Here is an 18,447-nt window from a genome sequence, read left to right as displayed (position 1 = left end):
TTAATCCTGCCAAAATTTATCTGAGCAAATCAAAGAGGTTATTCTTGTCCTTCCATTAAACTATCATCTGGATCACCCAGGAGGGAGAGATGTCTGATGTTATTTGGTTAGAATGGTATAAATCTGTTTGGGATTGTGCTGATAAGCATTTCAGTCAGAGAGCAGTATCCTTTCTGGTTTAATTGCAGTGTGAGGATTTCAGTTCTTCATGGCCTTTGGCATACCAAGGGGCAGATTAATTGTGGCTTGTGAGATTATTTGAGTCAGGATTTGTGAACAACTTTGCTGATGTGAAATTCATCCAGGAGAATACATTCCTTCTCCTCAGTTTAATTTGTAATCACAGCCTTCAGAAGCAAGGAGTGACAAAGAAAAACAGGGGAGTTTGTGGGGTTCTGTAAAACATACCCAGTGTGTTGGTATTTTACTAAAATTCATTTAGAGATGACCATATTGGGGGGGGGGGGAGGTTGACATCTTGCTTTAAATTAAGACTTCAAAACCCATGAAATAAACAATTGTGTATTTCAGAAAGTCAGATTTTTGTAAAGGACGGATAAGAGAGAGACTGCATTTTTCACATACCTAAGACACCCTAAGCAGAATTACATATTTCTAAATCCCCTGGAGTCAATGGGTTTAGATGGGTGAACCAACACAAATCACCACTTCCAGGGAAGAATTCCGGCCAAGTGGCCCCAAGGCACCAGAAAAGTTGCTGAGCCTTGGCTATGCTTACTCTTTGCTGCCAGTGGCCCTCTAGAGCATCTATCTGCTGGGTAAGTTCCCTGTAAGTCATACGGCCAATCCACCCTTTTCTTCTTCTCTCTAAGACCCTTTCCGCACGGGTGGAATACAGCACCCCAGGGATGGCAAAAACACTATCCCTGAGGTGCTGTTTACACAGGAGGCACTGCTGCACCCTGGCTGCCCCAGAGTGGTGTGAAGCCACCGCTTTAAACCTCACTTGTTGAGTGAGGTTTTTGTAAAGCGGCGGCTTCCCGCCGATGCGGTGTGAAACGCACCAGCGGGACGCCGCCACTGACCTTCCTGTCCAGCGTCGCTCTGGAGGGCTGCAGAGACCCACCCATGCTGCCCTGCGACCCCTGGAGGTCGGAGGGCAGCATGGGTGGGTCCCTGCAGCTCTCCAGAGCGACACTGGACAGGAAGGTCAGTGGAGGAAGCCGACCGAGAGACGGCTCCGTGTGGAGCTGCCTCTTCGGCAGGGGGAAAGTCGCAGCCGCTCGCACGATAGCGTGCGAACGGTCCCTGAGCCTCTACCGGCACAATTCATGCCGGTAGAGCTGCGTTTCCGCTTGTGTTGTGTTCCACATAAGTGTGTTCCACTTATTCTTGTGAGGCTTAGCAACTGTTCAACTTGTTCGACCTCTTGGATTCAGATTCTGATAGGCTGCAGGTACTGCTTTAACCCCAAAGAACTCCCAGCTTCAAGATGATATTCCACAGCAAGCCTATCTGCCTGGGGGTTTGGGGCACCTGCTCTTAACTCTTCACCATACTGGCTCTCTGGTAAGGGTGTACACACCTCTGTTGGCTTTTCCAAGCCAGGAAAGATGGCATCCGCAGATGCTGTCATGCTGAATGACAGCAGCAGAGTGAGGTAGGCAGAAGAAGAGAAGAGTTTGCACTTATACCCTGTTTTTCTCAACCGTAAGGAGTCTCACAGTGGCTTACAAACCCCCTCCCTTCCTGTCCTGACCTTTTGAGGGAGTTCTGAGAGAGAACTGTGACTGGCCACCCAGCAGGCGTCTTGTGTAGGAGTGAGGAAACATACCTGGTTCGCTACATTAGAGTCCACCACTCTTGTGAAGGAGTGGGCAATCAAACCCGGTTCTCCAGATCAGAGTCGGCCACTCTTAACCGCTACACCGCCTGGCTGCAAAAAGAAAAAGCAGCTGCAAGGCTAGCTTAGCTGCTCTTATCTCCTAGCCTATGGTCTGACAGTACATGAGACTTCAACTTTGGAGAAGCTAAGCAAAGTAGGAATTTGATGAATCTTAGAAGTATTGTATCAATGTGCAGGGAACTAGAGGGGGTGGCAGCAGTGGCATATATGGTCGGTCACAGATAGAATTCCAGGTTCCACCACTGAAGCTCTCTCAGGAGGATGTCAGGAAATGGGAATTGCTGCAGCCATGGCTGTGGTATTACAAAGGCATGCAGCCCTTGAACGGATAGCAGAACTTGATGCAGAAGTACACATTTTGCAACCAAACTCTGCTATCCGTTGTAGCTGCAGACCTGCATGGTGCTCCAGTACCAGGCCCGGGGGGGGGGGTGGTGTCTCTTGTAAGGGCACAGCATCCCCTACCCCTTACAGCAGTGCTCAGAAGCGAGGGATGGAATCCTTCCTGTGACGCACCGCATGACTGGCTACTGGTGGGCAGGAAGACAATAGTGGAGGGTGGATTAAGGTAATAGACTGCCTGCCCTTGCTGAGAAATCCCCGTTTTGACTATGTGTGCCTCGCTGAATCAATCTTCCCTGGATTTTCGGTGCTGTGTTTGTCTTTCTCTTCCGTACGCTGCTCCTTCTTGGGGAAACAAAAACTCCAGTCTGCTTGTCGTTGTGGCTGTTTTAAAAAGCTGATCAAGCCCGCTCCCTGTCTGCATTGATCCACGCTGCCAATGACAACCACATGCTTTTAACAAAGTGGAGAACGAAACTCCCATCCCTTTTGCAAAGCGTGCTGCGGACCCAGTTTGATCAAAGACTTTCACTGCGGGGGGGTGGGGGGGAGGTCGCCCAAAGCTTTATGTAACAGATGTTACTCGAGCAGAGACACTCTAAGCACTGGCTAACATCGGGACCACTGTCGGGGTGGTGGCGATAATGGAAGGCGCCCGTCGCAGAGCGGCTGGCAGGCGCAAGTGCTGAATGGCTGCTAACGTGTCTGTGCAACCATGCTGTATTTTCAGCTCGTCATTATGGCCGGAACCGTTCTGCTCGCCTACTATTTCGAGTGCACGGACACGTTCCAGGTGCACGTCCAGGGGTTCTTCTGCCAGGACGGAGATCTGATGAAACCTTACCCAGGAACGGAGGATGAAAGCTTCATTTCCCCACTGGTCCTTTACTGCGTGCTGGCCACAACTCCCGCAGCAATTGTAAGTAGACCAAAACGTGCACCTCTGCTTCGAGAGGCAGGGAGGGAGAGGTGAGATCCCGTTTCCCCCTATTCCTTCTTGTCTGATCAACGGGGATTTGGTCGATTCGAATGGAGAAAGGGCACGCTGGTCATTAATTGACCCCCTAAGTACCTGCACAATGTGCAGCAGCAAGCCTTTATTGGCATAGACAGCAGTACAACAATAATTTAAAAATGGATTAAAAAGCATATACAATACAGGAAATAAATGTTAGGTCGAAGGAAATCTACTGGCGTTTAGTGATTTCCAGGAGAAAGTCTGCCACTATCATACAGAGAGAAGGATCAGGGTTGTCCAACAAGTAGTGTAATCTAATTAAATCGGGGAAATGGGGTAAATGTAAAGGAGTAAGATTCACGTACTTGGATCTGATTTCCTTGAATCTGAGACAGTGAAGTAATTGGTGGGCCAGAGATTCAACTGAGCCATCGTTACATGGGCACAATCTTTTAGCCTTTTCTTGCTTATTAAATCTGCCATGTAACAAGGCAGGAGGCATAACATAACATAGCCTGCACAATTAGTGTGTTGTTCCTTACTGTCCTAACAAAACACATGGTAGCTTTTTGTGTATCTCCTCGTGGCAGATGGTTGTGAATTGATCCACAATGTCACAGTGTCAGTTATTGTCACGGCCTTGGCCACATAACTTGAGATTTGTATCTGGTGGAAGGTTGAGTCTGCCGGAGAGTCTGTAACAGACTGAGGTAAAATGGGATGCGTTGATAAGATGCCCCACTTGTGTTGAAGGACGCACAAGTCGAGCGCATGAGGCGTTTTTCTTTCTTCCACACAGCATTTGTCATCTTAACCTTTCCTCGTGGGATGATTCACAGAAAATGGAGAACCCTCCCCTGGCTTCAGTACAGCTACTCCCGAGGAGCTAAAGTGCTCTTATGACACCGTCGCTGCGAACAGCGGCTCCTTTGTGCTCCAAAACAAACAGGATCAACCCTTAATTAAAAATCTGTTTAAAATGAGTTACCGCCAGCAGATCTGTCTAGTTCCTTTGTTTTTTGTGTCTGACTTTTTTTTTTTAGTTCTTTCCATCAGAACATGCTTTGGGGTTGTTTTTTTAAATGTTGGTCTTGTTCTCTGTTTAATACCCCTGTGCCCAATTCAGACACACAGTTTTTCATTTCGCAAAGTTAATCATTTTTCCCCCTCTGGTGGCAGAGGCGGTTTGATTACACCAGTGCCTTTTCAAAATGATCTTGCCTTTTCATTCATTTCAAAAAAATAGTACCGTCAAAGACTCAATGGAGGGAACAAGGGATGATGCTTTAAAAAAAACAACCCAGATTATTAGCTGTATACCTAAAAACACTTGTACAATTTATGGAGCTGGCATTGTTCCTTGGAAGCACATTTAGCAAACTGTGTCCCAGTGTACAATTCCCCGTCCAGGTCTGCTCTCAGGAGAAACAAGTATTTCCAATTAGCGACAGATGGCTGCTAGCAACAGCACCAATTGGCTAGCGGTTGGGCTGTCACAAACCCAGCTCTCCCCATCCCAAAGTCTTTTTTGTGCGGATTTTCCTTTTTCTTTAAAAACAAATAGTAAAGGACTGAAAGTTTAATGGAATGTGTATTTATTCTATATTTCAGAAGAAAGAAGTAAAGGTTTACATAAAGACTGGGGGGTAGAGAACAGGACAGCATTCAAATAACTGATAGTAAAAATGCTGATAGTTGAGGAAAGTTGAATGGGGAAAGACTGACAGGGAATCCCATGTAACATAGCTCTATACTGTTCAACACACATAAAACTTTGGCGTAGGAGGTTAAGAGCTTGTGTATCTAATCTGGAGGAACCGGGTTTGATTCCCAGCTCTGCCACCTGAGCTGTGGAGGCTTATCTGGGGAATTCAGATTAGCCTGTTCACTCCCACACACGCCAGCTGGGTGACCTTGGGCTAGTCACAGCTTCTCGGAGCTCTCTCAGCCCCACCCACCTCACAGGGTGTTTGTTGTGAGGGGGGAAGGGCAAGGAGATTGTAAGCCCCTTTGAGTCTCCTACAGGAGAGAAAGGGGGGATATAAAGCCAAACTCTTCTTCTTCTTCTTCTTCTTCTTCTTCTTCTTCTTCTTCTTCTTCTTCTTCTTCTTCTTCTTCTTCTTCTTCTTCTTCTTCTTCTTCTTCGGGGATTTATTTTTCTCCCTCGATCAGTGTCTTTCCCTAATGGATAAAGCCTTCTTTTGCTTGGTTTAGCATACCCCCAATAATGGTAATTTGCCTCTTGTTTTGTTCTGGTATCGAATGTTTGTGTGTTTTATTGAATTATTTTAAAATGTGAAGCATTGCTTTTAATCGTTCAAACGTTTTCACGTTCGCTGCCTTGGGGACCCCGACCAGGTGGAAAGGGGGCACAGAAATGTTTTGGATAAACAAATAAAATCTTCACAGGATTTCTGGGTCCTCTTCGTATGACTGGCTTTGAGGGCAATTGCGCCATGTCTCTTCCTGTTGTCCCTGTTTACATGACCCAGTTTAATTCTCCAAGATGCCACTTCTCAAAGCTCGCCGGTGTTTCCCAGAGGGTGCCTCCATGTTTTCATTGTATTTTCCATGTCCGGACTCAGCATGGGTCCGCCCAGTGCTGTGAACGTTTTGCGACGGTGCGGGATTCTTTTCAGAACTGAGCCGCAGACAGGAGCGAAACTCCCAAACTTGCACGCTTGCTTTGTGATATTTTGCACCGTGTACACAACGGTTGCTTGGGCCTTTTACTATGGGCCCGTGTGGCTACCTCCAACATTTCCCGTTACGCTTGGAATCTGTGCCGTGACCCGCATGTGTTTTGCGCTTCGACTATCAGGACTAATCATTGTCAACCCAGCGGGGAAACAGGAAGCACTCTCAAATTGGGACAGTTGAGAAGGACTGCCGCTTCTCCTGCTAACTGGTCTCAAACTGGCTTTCTCCTCTTTCCCTCTCCCTTAATTCTGAGGCAGATTGCATGCGCTTAGGTAGAATGGGGTCACCAGACATTATCTCCTGTCCGATTAACCTATAAACCCCGATGAGCATGGTTCTGTACGCTCTTTCCCAGCACCCTGCCTGTCCCTGTTTATCCAAGTCAAAGGCTAACGGTTTGCCTAAGAGGACTGATTGCAGTGCATTTAGTTTGCCCTTATTCTGTCATGGCGGTGATACCGCAGTAGGAATTCTCGCCCTTCCCGTTGAGTGGCCGAGGCAGGATGCATTAGGATTTCCTACTTTAATCTCACAGCTACCCAGGAGGAGAGCGGCGAACGCAGGGGTCTGCATCCCACGACTCAAGAGCTAAATGGGTCTCAGCATGGAACAAATTCAGCTCTTTGAAAAATTAAAACGAAGCGTTTAAGCTGAAGTGTGTTGAAGGAGTGGGGGCGGGTGGCTAGCGCATCCAGTATGTGAAGGGAATGGCAAAGACTTTTATGAAGGGCTTCTTAGAGGTGCTTTGCAGAAAGGGAAATAGAGGTCAGTGGTTGTCGGTAATCTAAGTGCAAACCGTGCAAAGATTTATCAGAGTGCATTTTTAAAAATGTAGCGTGTTCTCCTGTGTATATTTAGAAGAAGAAGAAGAAGAGTTTGGATTTATATTCCCCCCTTTCTCTCCTGCAGGAGACTCAAAGGGGCTGACAATCTCCTTGCCCTTCTCCCCTCACAACAAACACCCTGTGAGGTGGGTGGGGCTGAGAGAGCTCCAAAAAGCTGTGACTAGCCCAAGGTCACCCAGCTGGCGTTTGTGGGAGTGCACAGGCTAATCTGAATTCCCCAGATAAGCCTCCACAGCTCAGGCGGCAGAGCGGGGAATCAAACCCGGTTCCTCCAGATTAGATACACGAGCTCTTAACCTCCTTACGCCACTGCTGCTCCTTGTATTGCTTGATTTGAGATTTTGTGTTTGACATTTCCTAATAATGGACTGACAACAATTAGCTTTTGGGCTGCAGAAACTTTATAGATTTTTAGTCAACAGTTCAATGGCCTTTTCTGCAAATGCCATTTCAGGCTGGAAAAAAGCATTTCCTCCATGGAGTTCTGCATTGTTCCCTTCCCCCCCCCCCCCCCCCCAGTTTTGGAAATGTTTCCAAAACGCTTTTTCTCCGTTGTATTTGAAAACACTTTTGCAGCGCTTCTTTGCGCTGAAACGTTTCCGAGCCAGAATCCCTCACAGTGTGATCATACTGAAATGTTTTATTTTTCCCGCCTAAACCACGGGCCATTTTCCACATCACTGTCCCCACACCTCTATTTTGGTGCTTGTTGTGCCCTTTTTTTGAGAGGGGGGGCTCAGCTCACAGCTTTGCCCCCACCTCTTAAAATTATTATTTCCAGCATTTTTCTTCTCCTCGCAATTTTTGGTATCAATGAATCAGTGACGCTATGAAGCGTTACTACAGCACATGCGTGGAGAAAAACTGGGGACCAGGAAACAACATTCGAAGAAGGGAAGTGCGGACAAACTTTGTGGTCAACCTTGGGATCAAAAACATCTTCAAAATGGCATAAATGGCATGTGCAGAAATGATCAGTGATGTTGAATTGTAGTTTCAGCTAAGCCCGGGGTCTGCAACCTGCGGCTCTCCAGATGTTCATGAACTACAATTCCCATCGGCCCCTGCCAGCATGGCCATGCTGACAGGGGCTGATGGGAATTGTAGTTCATGAACATCTGGAGAGCTGCAGGTTGCAGACCCATGACTGCTAAGCAAATGAGCAGCAGTGGCGTAGGAGGTTAAGAGCTCGTGTATCTAATCTGGAGGAACCGGGTTTGATTCCCAGCTCTGCCGCCTGAGCTGTGGAGGCTTATCTGGGGGATTCAGATTAGCCTGTGCACTCCCACACACGCTAGCTGGGTGACCTTGGGCTAGTCACAGCTTCTCGGAGCTCTCTCAGCCCCACCCACCTCACAGGGTGTTTGTTGTGAGTGGGGAAGGGCAAGGAGATTGTCAGCCCCTTTGAGTCTCCTACAGGAGAGAAAGGGGGGATATAAATCCAAACTCTTCCAAACTCTTCTAATACTGGCTATTTACATCATTTTCCTGTCTGAACCCTATTCCAGGGCCATTTAGGGAATGTCACAGAATTGAACCCCAATCTCTGCCGATCAAAGCCACTGTCTGGCTGCACTCCTCAAAAATTTGCCCAGGGGCAGCATGTTTGAAAAATGCATCACGCTTCAGTTATGTGTGAAACAGCCACTAAGGTCGATTTCTAAAGTTTCTGAAAAGCCCTGGATGAGGTGGGTATTGCAGGACTGACACAGGACTGAGCCAAATTCGACCCAGGAGCAGTGGGGACTTCTCCTGTTCTCCCGGGACACCTACCAGGGCTATCACATGTTATTTCCCTCGTGGGGAATCGACCTAAGATGAGCTTTAACTGAACTTGGATTACCGGGATGCGATCAGGGCTCTGTGTACTCTGCGTGTTAGTCAAAATTCCGTTGTGGCAAATAATGTGAGTTAGGTTTGCATAAATTATGCAAAATGAATACACGGTGAGATTTCACTCGCTTTGCACAGCCCCTCACTTTTCTGCTTGCATAATTTATTCTCGCGCTGCTAGCCGTAGCAAAAAGCCACGCAGTTCGTTCCAGAATCAAATTCCGGAAACCTATTAAAAGGGCCTCCAGCTTCCGAGATTTCAGCAGGGATTCGGTATAAATCTTGAAACGTATTTTTGCAGTCATCGTTATTTAATGCTGCCAAGTGGAGTTTTCACAGCAAGAGGCATTCCAGGGTGGTTTGCTGTTGTCTTCCTTTCCCCAGCAGTACTGGAGTTTCTCTGTGGTCTCCCACCCCAATACTAACCGTGGCCAACCCTGCTTTGAGCGTGGGCTAAAACTGGGCTACAACTGGGTTATCTGGGCTATTCAAGCTGCCTTGAAATCACTGTTCTGCTTTCCCTCCACCCTGCCTCGGCTTCTTCTCATTTGTTGGCTCTTCAGTTCTTTGCCCTCATCTTCCTCCCAAGCTGCATTCCAGCTGGTCACTGAAGGACTTCCTTCCGTCTGGCATCAAGCTAAGTCTTCTTTCCCCTCTCCTCCCTATCTAAACTCAGCCAAGTGGGAGGAGAAGAAATCAGGCAGGCTCCCCCCACCATGTTTCCAGGGCATAGTTTGGCCCCTTCTGCACATTCAGAATAATGCATTGTCAATCCACTTTCAGTGCACTTTGCAGCTGGATTTTAGTGTGCTGAATAGCAAAATCCACTGTCAAACAATTGTGAGAGTGGATTGAACGTGCATTATTCTGCAACTGCAGAAGGAGTCTTTTTGTTGCCAAAGCCATGCAAGACGCTGTTTGAATGGCTCGGGGTTGTTCATTTTTGAGCCTTTCTCCATCACCCCTAACATTTTTTTAAAACCAGATTTTTCTGCAAACCTGCAGGGTTTCCCTGAGTTTACAAAACCATTCGTTGTAGTTGTGTCTGAGCCTAGCGCGTGACATTTTTGGTCCAAAGGAAAGCCAGCCATTGGCGGTTACATACAAAGACAGTATCGTCAGTGGTGTTAAGCAAGCTCTTTTGTGCGTAGTGCTGTGCGGAGCAGGTGTCTGGAGGGGGTTAAAATCTAACTAGTAGAGAGATGAGAAAGTCGGAGAAGAGGGATGAAAGGAAGCCAATGTAGGTAATGAAATTTAGATTTTGTGGCCACCGGGGAATGAATGATCCTGTGATCGATTCTGGAAGAGCACAACACAGTTTAATGAGGAAAATATGCCTGGGAAAGTACTGTTGCATATGGAAATCTATTTGGCTGAGTTGAAAGCCATCTCCTATAACACTAATCCAGTACCAAATGAGGCCTGTTCCCATGTTACAGACGCACGTACAATTCACATATAGTGTCCGCTCAATTTTTCCTTTAGACGCGTGTTGAGTAATTCTCATATTCGGTTCAGTGCATGCATTGCTAGAAGTGTGATTGAAACCCTGTGTTTATCCAGGTACTAGTGGCCATGCTGGCAGGGGCTGATGGGATTTGTAGTCCATGAACATCTGGAGAGCCGCAGGTTGCAGCCCCCTGGGCTGGAGAATGTCGCCATATGCATGCTAAGTACCTACTATTTGCAGTTCAGCAAGAATTTCCCTACTTGTTGAATATTCGGAGTGCTTCAAGTTCGTCACTTGAGTAATTCTGATGAACAAAATTGTGGGGTAGGTCAGTGTTGTTATTGGCACAGGTTAAGCCTTTTAACATTATTATTTCATAATTAAGTTGCCTGTGACCCATTTTTTTGTCTACGTCTCCCCACAACCTGGGGAGAGAGCACTTGCCGACCTCTGGAATGTGCTTTTATAAGCACGGAGGCCAGGGGGCAGAATTCTGCTACACAAGAACAGATGAGAAACCTTCTTGCAGTGACGAAGGGAGGGGAAACTGCATCCGGGACATGAACTGCCCATGTACCCCCTCCCGCCCCACCCCAAAACAGCCCCAACATGCCCCACCCTGCCCCTGACACGCCCCCGACACATGACTGTGATGGCGGTGTCCGGGGCGAGCCGCTCCAGATGTCCCCATTGCAGCTCCGCCTCTGCCTTCTTGCAATCTATTAAATGCAGAATCCATGGAATATTTATGTTCAATGCATGCAAAGAGGGGTTCAAATGATATACATGGGGACATGGTCAGTGGTGGGATTCAAATCATTTAACAACTGGTTCTGGTGGTGGGATTCAAATCATTTAACAACTGGTTGTTTACAAGCACCATTTTGACAACTGGTTCTGCTGAAGTGGTGCGAACCTGCTGAATCCCACCACTGGACATGGTTCTAAAATACTAATATTTAGAAGCAGGTGTCGCTGCTTGTAAAGAGTAACTTTCAATGAGAGATTCCTAAAAATCTTCACAGTGGGCCACTAGAGGGCAGCAAGACATTGTAGCATTCTAATCTTATACAAAATACTGGAAATTGCCTGAATAAAACATGAGAAATCATTATTTGTGATCAACTCACTGGGAATAATAGTATCCCATAAGAAAATAAACCTATACTTCTGTTGCAGAAGAATCCTGTCTGCTGACATTTGTACCTGCATGGTTTAAACTGTCAAATAACAAAGAAGTGTATGTCCCATTTAGCGTAAGGCTGGACACACTCAGACAAAGTCGACTTTGAAACAAAGTAACGAACTTTATTGATTTGTGTTGCCCTAAGATACAGGGTGCTGGAACTGAGGGTTCTTGCCCTCAGTTCCAATATATATACAGGTAAGAGTGGATAACTTCTGTCTCTCAGTCAGATACATAAAGCACCAGCTGCTGGTATAAAGTCTTGTTCCTTTGTGGAATTTCAATTAAGTCTTAAAAACTGGTATGTGTGGCTATTTCTTCTTTCTAGAATGTCAAGATCCCTCGTGGTTATTATGCATGGAAGGATCGTATCAAATAGTGTTCAGTGGGCGAAGTATATGTAGACTTAGCTCTAAGTCAGTCTTGCATCAGGGGAATTGCCAAAAAAGGCTTTCAATTTCAGTAAAGTTATCAATGTGTGCAAGTCAATCTGAGTTTGGAAGGGATTGTATAGCAGATTGGGCACGAAGCCCAACCCCAAACTCAAGAGAGATTGTTCCTTTTCCAGTAATCCTCAGGAAGATAAATTAACTAAGTTCTTCTTCAGCAGTGGCGTAGGAGGTTAAGAGCTCGTGTATCTAATCTGGAGGAACCGGGTTTGATTCCCAGCTCTGCCGCCTGAGCTGTGGAGGCTTATCTGGGGAATTCAGATTAGCCTGTGCACTCCCACACATGCCAGCTGGGTGACCTTGGGTTAGTCACAGCTTCTCAGAGCTCTCTCAGCCTCACCCACCCCACAGCGTGTTTGCTGTGGGGGGGAGGGCAAGGAGATTGTAAGCCCCTTTGAGTCTCCTACAGGAGAGAAAGGGGGGATATAAATCCAAACTCCTCCTCCTCCTCCTCCTCCTCCTCCTCCTCTTCTTCTTCTTCTTCTTCTTCTTCTTCTTCTTCTTCTTCTTCTTCTTCTTCTTCTTCTTCTTCTTCTTCTTCTTCTTCTTCTTCTTCTTCTTCTTCTTCTTCTTCTTCTTCTTCTTCTTCTTCATTCCTGGGGTCGCCATCCCTATCAAAAAAGACCTTCTATATGTAGTGTAAGACCTGAATCTGTAGTGTGGGGTTTTCTATCTGTAGTGTGGGACCTTCTGTCTATAGGGTGGGACCTTATGGTTTCATAAATAAACAAACAATACACCTACAAAGTATATGAAAACAGGCAGACCTATGACCAGTAGGATTGCTTCAATTTCCCTTTTTGTATTTTATACTACACCACGCTTGAGGAAAAACAAATACTGATAAATCCCTCTCTAGCTGGTCTTTGAGAAAATACTGACGAACCCATTTCTGATTTTACAGTCCCTCTCAGTGGGAGAGACTTCTATATTGCAAAAGGGGGAAAAAATCCCCTCAGACTTCAGGGTTCTGATGTCGAGCCTTGAAAATGGGAAATGAAGACGCCTGAGGAGGAGAATGCCTGCAATTTGCAGCTTGTCCTCAACCTTCCTTTCAGAATTTTCTTAGCTGAGGGGGTTCACGAAGTGCCTCGTTCTCTTCTTCTGCTCTCTTTAGCTGCCGAGCCTTCCTCCTCCTGATTAATTTAGTTCGTTCCTCTCATGCTTTCAGATGTTAAATATGTAGCTACACAAATTCCCACTTATGCTGAATCCAGGCTTAGCCTCTTGTCACTCAAAGCAATGTGGCAAGCCGGTATCAACATGAAAGGAGCGTTCCAGGAGGAGATGATAGGGAGGAGACCCGGGAGAAACTGCCTTGTATTGAGTCAGATCATTGGTCCATCTGCCTCAATATTTGGTGCTGTCATTGGCCGAAGCTGATCAGGGTCTCAAGACAATCATGTGCATTTTGATGTGATGCTAGAGTTGGACTTGGGAGGGAAGGCAGCATGATATAGGCTCGTGGTGGCGAACCTATGGTGCTCCAGATGTTCAAGGACTACAATTCCCAATTGGCCATGCTGGCAGGGGCTGATGGGAATTGTAGTCCTTGAACATCTGGAGTGCCATAGGTTCGCCACCACTGATATAGGCCAATCTCATCAGATCTCGAAAGCTAAGCAAGGCCAGTACTTGGAGGGAGATTCCAAAGAAGACTCTCCAGACAAAGGCAATGACAAACCACCTCTGCTTCTCACTTGAAAGCCCCTTGTTGAGGTCACCATGAGTCAGCTCATTTGTATACACACAAAGTTGGATTTGCGTAGTGCAGGAGGGCAGGGTGAATCTTTGCCAGTGGCGTAGCGCCAAGGGGACAGGGGGTGCACCATGCATCAGGCGTGCGCCACTTCAGGGGCGTGGCAAGGGCATTCTGGGGGCGGGCGGGGGCGTGGCAGGAGCACAGGGCGCACGCATGCCCTGGGCGCAGTTTTCCCTTGCTCCGCCACTGATCTTTGCATAGTGGTCTTTTATTTGGATATCTTCAAGGCTGCTAATAGGGGGAATAATTGGAGGACATCATTTTGGGGGCCCTGGTTATCCCAAAAGCCAAGTCTGGTAATTTGCTCAAGTCAGGTAATTTGCTCTCCTCTAGATGAAGCAAGCCTTTATTGGCATAGACAACAGTACAACAGTAATACAAAACAGATTAAAAGCATATACAATACAGGTCGAAGGACATCTACTGGCGTTTAGTAATTTCCAGGAGAAAGTCTGCCACTATCATACAGAGAGAAGGATCAGGGTTGTCCAACAAGTAGTGTAATCTAATTAAATCGGGGAGATGGGGTAAATGTAAAGGAGTAAGATTCACATACTTGGATCTGATTTCCTTGAATCTGAGACAGTGTAGTAATTGGTGGGCCAGAGATTCAACTGAGCCATTGTTACATGGGCACAATCTTTTAGCCTTTTCTTGCTTGTTAAATCTGCCATGTAACAAGGCAGAAGGCATAACATTAAACCTGGCAAGCATTATGGCTCTCCTTTGAACAGGATTTATTAAACAATATAGGTAGTGTGCCAAGTGGCCCCGTTCAAATGGGAGAGAAAAATACAGATGATGAGGTTGGGTCTGGTAGGTGTCGGAGGTGGGGTATGGAGAGAATCCTTGTCTAGGGACCCATTCTGGCTCTTGGATAGGGATGTCAAGTTTCTGGAAATTTGGAGTTGGTGGCCTGGAGAGAGAGGGAAGGGATATAATGCCACAGAGTCCAAAGCAACCATTTGCTCCTGAGAATTGATGTATTTTGCATGTAGATCAGTCGTAAATGGGGGTGGGTGGGGGCTCTTCCGGCCCCATCTGGAGGTTGGCCACCTCACTCTCAGCAGTGTTGGTTCATTTGGCAAATACAAGCATGGGAATTCTCACGTGCTACGGGTAAAGATCTTAGCTTTCCTTAGCCACAAACAGAGGATTCCAGCGGCAGAAACAAATTGTGACTACCTAAGCCTGTCAACAATTATCAGATTGTTCTTTGTGACGTTATGGTCTTTTTTTTCCCCCTGCTCCCTTCTGCAGATTTTTATTGGAGAGATATCCATGTATTTCATCAAGTCTACCAGACAAAGCCTGATTGTCCAGGAGAAAACCATTTTGACGGGAGAATGCTGTTACCTGAATCCATTACTTCGGAGAATTATTCGATTTATAGGTAAGCCATGAGAAATGCGGCATGCTTACGGAAACTGAAGGAACCACCCCTTGCAACAGGAGTCTAGTTTAGCTGAGCAGAATTTCATTCATTCATTCATTCATTCATTCATTCATTCATTCATTCATTTATTTGGTAAACCGCCCTACCCCCAAAGGGCTCAGAGCGGTGCACAACAAACAACAATACAATAAAGCAAATCAAATAACCCCAGTTAAAATACAAAGCCTTAAAACTATAAAACTATGGCAGCAGTAATAACCTTCAATAAATAATTGATTAATAATAGGAGACGTCTGGCACCCAACCCCAGTGATCAAACCCTGGGAAGGGAGGGGATTGGCAGATGGTCCAATAGATAGCCAGTGTGCAGGACAGCACGATTTGCAGGGTTATCTCTCAGGAGGGAATATCTGTATACAGGGATAGCCAAGGGTGTGTTTTTTTTAAGGCAGTAGTTAAACGCATACCAAAACCCATGCCACAACATTGGTTTATATGTAGGATATTTGTAATAGTAATCGTAATATGTATAGCACTATCAATGTGTTGTGCAGAGCACAAGAACCCAGATCCTTACCCAAGAACCATACAATCTAAAATTTGACTCCAGGGGACAAACAAGTGGAAGCTACTGAGGTGAAGACAGGAAATACAAGATATAAATGCAGAGAATGAAAGGCCTGCAAATGCAAAATAATGCACTTTCAATCCACTTACTATGCACCTTGAAGCTGGAGTTTACTGTGCGGAATAGCAAAATCCACTTGCAAACAATTGTGAAAGTGGATTGAAAATGCATTATTCTGCATGTGCGGGAGGGGCCTGAGTGTGTTTTTTTAAAGAACTATAGAAGATCTGGTCAAAACAAACACGTTTAGTTTTCCTCTTTCTACTCACCAGAGACTTTGTCAAGGTAATTGCTAAGAAACTAGCATTTGAAACCGTAACAGCCTTCCTACTGTGTTTTACCTCGGGAGAATTCCCCATGTAGAACCTATTTTTGTTCAGCTGCATTCGGTGAATTCAAACGTGCGGGGACAGAGCCATTGTTGAGAAACACCCTACAAATGTGTAAAATGAGAAGAAATGAGAGCTCCCCTGACAGAGCTCCCCTGTGACTTGGTCATTTCCCCTCCTTGGGATGTGCAGCCCAGCAGGCTGGATCCAACAGGCTGGAAAAACCTAGCAACTATTCCATCTAGCACTTTTGAATCCAGGCAGAGGAAAAGCACTTCAGTGGAGCACATGGAAGTATTTTCTCCATTCCTCCTCAAAGTTGTTTTTATTTGTGTGTTTTTATTTGATTTATTGTGTGTTTGTTTAGCACATATTTATACCATCTCTCTGTATGGAGGGCAACAGACGTTGTTCTCCTTTCCTCCACATTATCCTCACAACAACCCTTTGGAGTTGCAAATGAGGAGGAGTCTGGATTTATATCTCCCCTTTCTTTCCTGCAGGAGACTCAAAGGGGCTGACAATCTCCTTGGCCTTCCCCCCTCACAACAAACACCTTGTGAGGTGGGTGGGGCTGAGAGAGCTCCGAGAAGCTGTGACTACCCCAAGGTCACCCAGCTGGTGTGTGTGGGAGTGCACAGGCTAATCTGAATTCCCCAGATGAGCCTCCACAGCTTAGGCGGCAGAGCTGGGAATCAAACCCGGTTCCTCCAGGTTAGAATGCACCTGCTCTTAACCACTACGCCACTGCTGCTCCTGAGTGTCTGGCCTAAGGTTACCCACTGATGAAGGGGCCCTGTCTGTTTTGAGGTGCTCAGCACCACTATGCTGCCCCAGCACATTCCGCCAGATGCAATAAATGAATCAGATAAACTTGCCTGCAGGGATCGTGTTAAAAAGCCTTGCACTTCTGCAGGGGCGTACTGTCCATGGGGACAAGGGGGGTCAAAGACCCCGGGCACAATGGCAGGGGGCACAAAATCACCCTGCACCCCCTCCTCCCCCACGCTGACCCAGTTCAGAAGAGCTGGGTTGGCACAGGGGAGGCGCATAAAGACAGAGCCAGCCTGCTGTCTTGGTGCCCGTCCGAGCTGCCTCCTTCCCTCCCCAGGCCCTTGGGGGTGGGGTTCAGGGGCAGCTTGGGCAGGCATTGCGGTGGCAGGTTAGTCCCTGAGCCGCCTGCTGTGGTGCCCTTCCTTGGGAGGGCAGGAGGCAGCCTGCAGGGAGGCGGGGGGGGGGAAGCAGCTCAGATGTGCGGTGCGCATCCAAGCCATTCCTGCCCTCGATCCCTGCCACCAAGTGCGGGGGGCATGGAGGGGCACCTGGAGCAGGTGTTGTCCCCAGGTGTCATTTCTCTCTTCACTTATGTGACTTAACTTATTCTTGGCTGTCATAGTGAGAACCTCCACAGCAACCTTTGTTTTTATTAGGGTTTGATCCAGAGCATGATCTCTCTCTCTTTTTCTTTGCTGAGAAGTTGGATAGGTCAAGGACTCAGACTGTAGAGGAGATTCGGATATAACTTTTGTTTCTCGAGCCGCCTTCTGGAACGATTCCTTAGTCACAGACTCATGTAGTTCTGGATAAGTCACCACAGGACTTGTTCAAAGACAGACTCATGAGCTGTGTTAGACTTATTCTGCAAAGGTTTGAAAGGGCCAGACCTCACCTTACCAGAGAGATGTGGTTGATATTTTCCTTTAGGCTCAGACCACGCCACTTGAACAAAGGAAGCTGTCTTGAATACCGTGTCAGACTATTGCTCTTTCAAAGTCAGAATTACATATTCAGACTGGCAGTGGCTCTCTGGGGTCATAGAAGAAGAAGAAGAGTTTGGATTTATATCCCCCCTTTCTTTCCTGTAGGAGACTCAAAGGGGCTTACAATCTCCTTGCCCTTCCCCCCTCACAACAAACACCCTGTGAGGTAGGTGGGGCTGAGCGAGCTCTGAGAAGCTGTGACTAGCTCAAGGTCATCCAGCTGGTGTGTGTGGGAGTGCACAGGCTAATCTGAATTCCCCAGATGAGCCTCCACAGCTCAAGCGGCAGAGCGAGGAATCAAACCCGGTTCTCCAGATTAGATACACGAGCTCTTAACCGCCTGCGCCACTGCTGTTCTAGTGGACGTCTTTCACATCACTTGTCACTTGATTCTTTTATCTGCAGATGCTGGGGACCTTCTGCGTTCCAAGCAGGGGCCCTCCCATTGAGGCATGTCCCCTGCTCTCTAGTCACCCATGCAAGTACCAGAGGCTGAGGCAGGGAAGCGGCAGCATGATTATTATCACCTGATCCGAGGTAGCTTTTGTATTCTAGTGTCATCAGATACTGGCTCCTGGAAAGTTGAGGACTGCATCTCCATCACCTTGCACTAGTATTTAAGCTCTCAATTCATGTTAGGAACGAGAGCTGCAGTCAGCACCACTAGCAGGAGAATTTGGGGAGGAAGCCTGCTGTTGACGTCATGAAACCAGAAGTGACATAATCACTCTGGCCTGACACTTTAGGATTCAACCCAAACTCTGGTGAAACCACAGAGTCTTGGGTGAATGCTAGACTGTCCAGTGTTGGTGGAGAACATGGATCCCGTCTGGGAAGTTTTCTGCCGTGACACGAGACTTATCCTCCCAGTTGACCCTCAGCCTTTGCTAGAACAATGTCTAAGCTCTAATCTTGTTGGCTCCAATTCCAGTGCCTTGAATC

General features: G+C 46.9%; 1 protein-coding gene across 1 annotated transcript in view; it reads left to right on the top strand.

Annotated features, from left to right (window-relative positions):
- The window catches only part of PLPPR1 (phospholipid phosphatase related 1), a 155,069-nt gene that overhangs the window by 122,877 nt on the left and 13,745 nt on the right, over positions 1-18,447 (top strand). Inside the window, exons 3-4 of the mRNA XM_048503383.1 lie at positions 2,940-3,128; positions 14,653-14,785. Of these exons, the coding sequence (XP_048359340.1) occupies positions 2,940-3,128; positions 14,653-14,785 (322 nt within the window). The remainder of the gene's footprint in view (positions 1-2,939; positions 3,129-14,652; positions 14,786-18,447) is intronic.

The sequence above is a fragment of the Sphaerodactylus townsendi genome, linkage group LG07, assembly GCF_021028975.2.
Source record: "Sphaerodactylus townsendi isolate TG3544 linkage group LG07, MPM_Stown_v2.3, whole genome shotgun sequence".
NCBI classification, from domain to species: Eukaryota; Metazoa; Chordata; class Lepidosauria; order Squamata; family Sphaerodactylidae; genus Sphaerodactylus; species Sphaerodactylus townsendi.
This window is presented reverse-complemented; position numbering and strand designations above follow the sequence as displayed.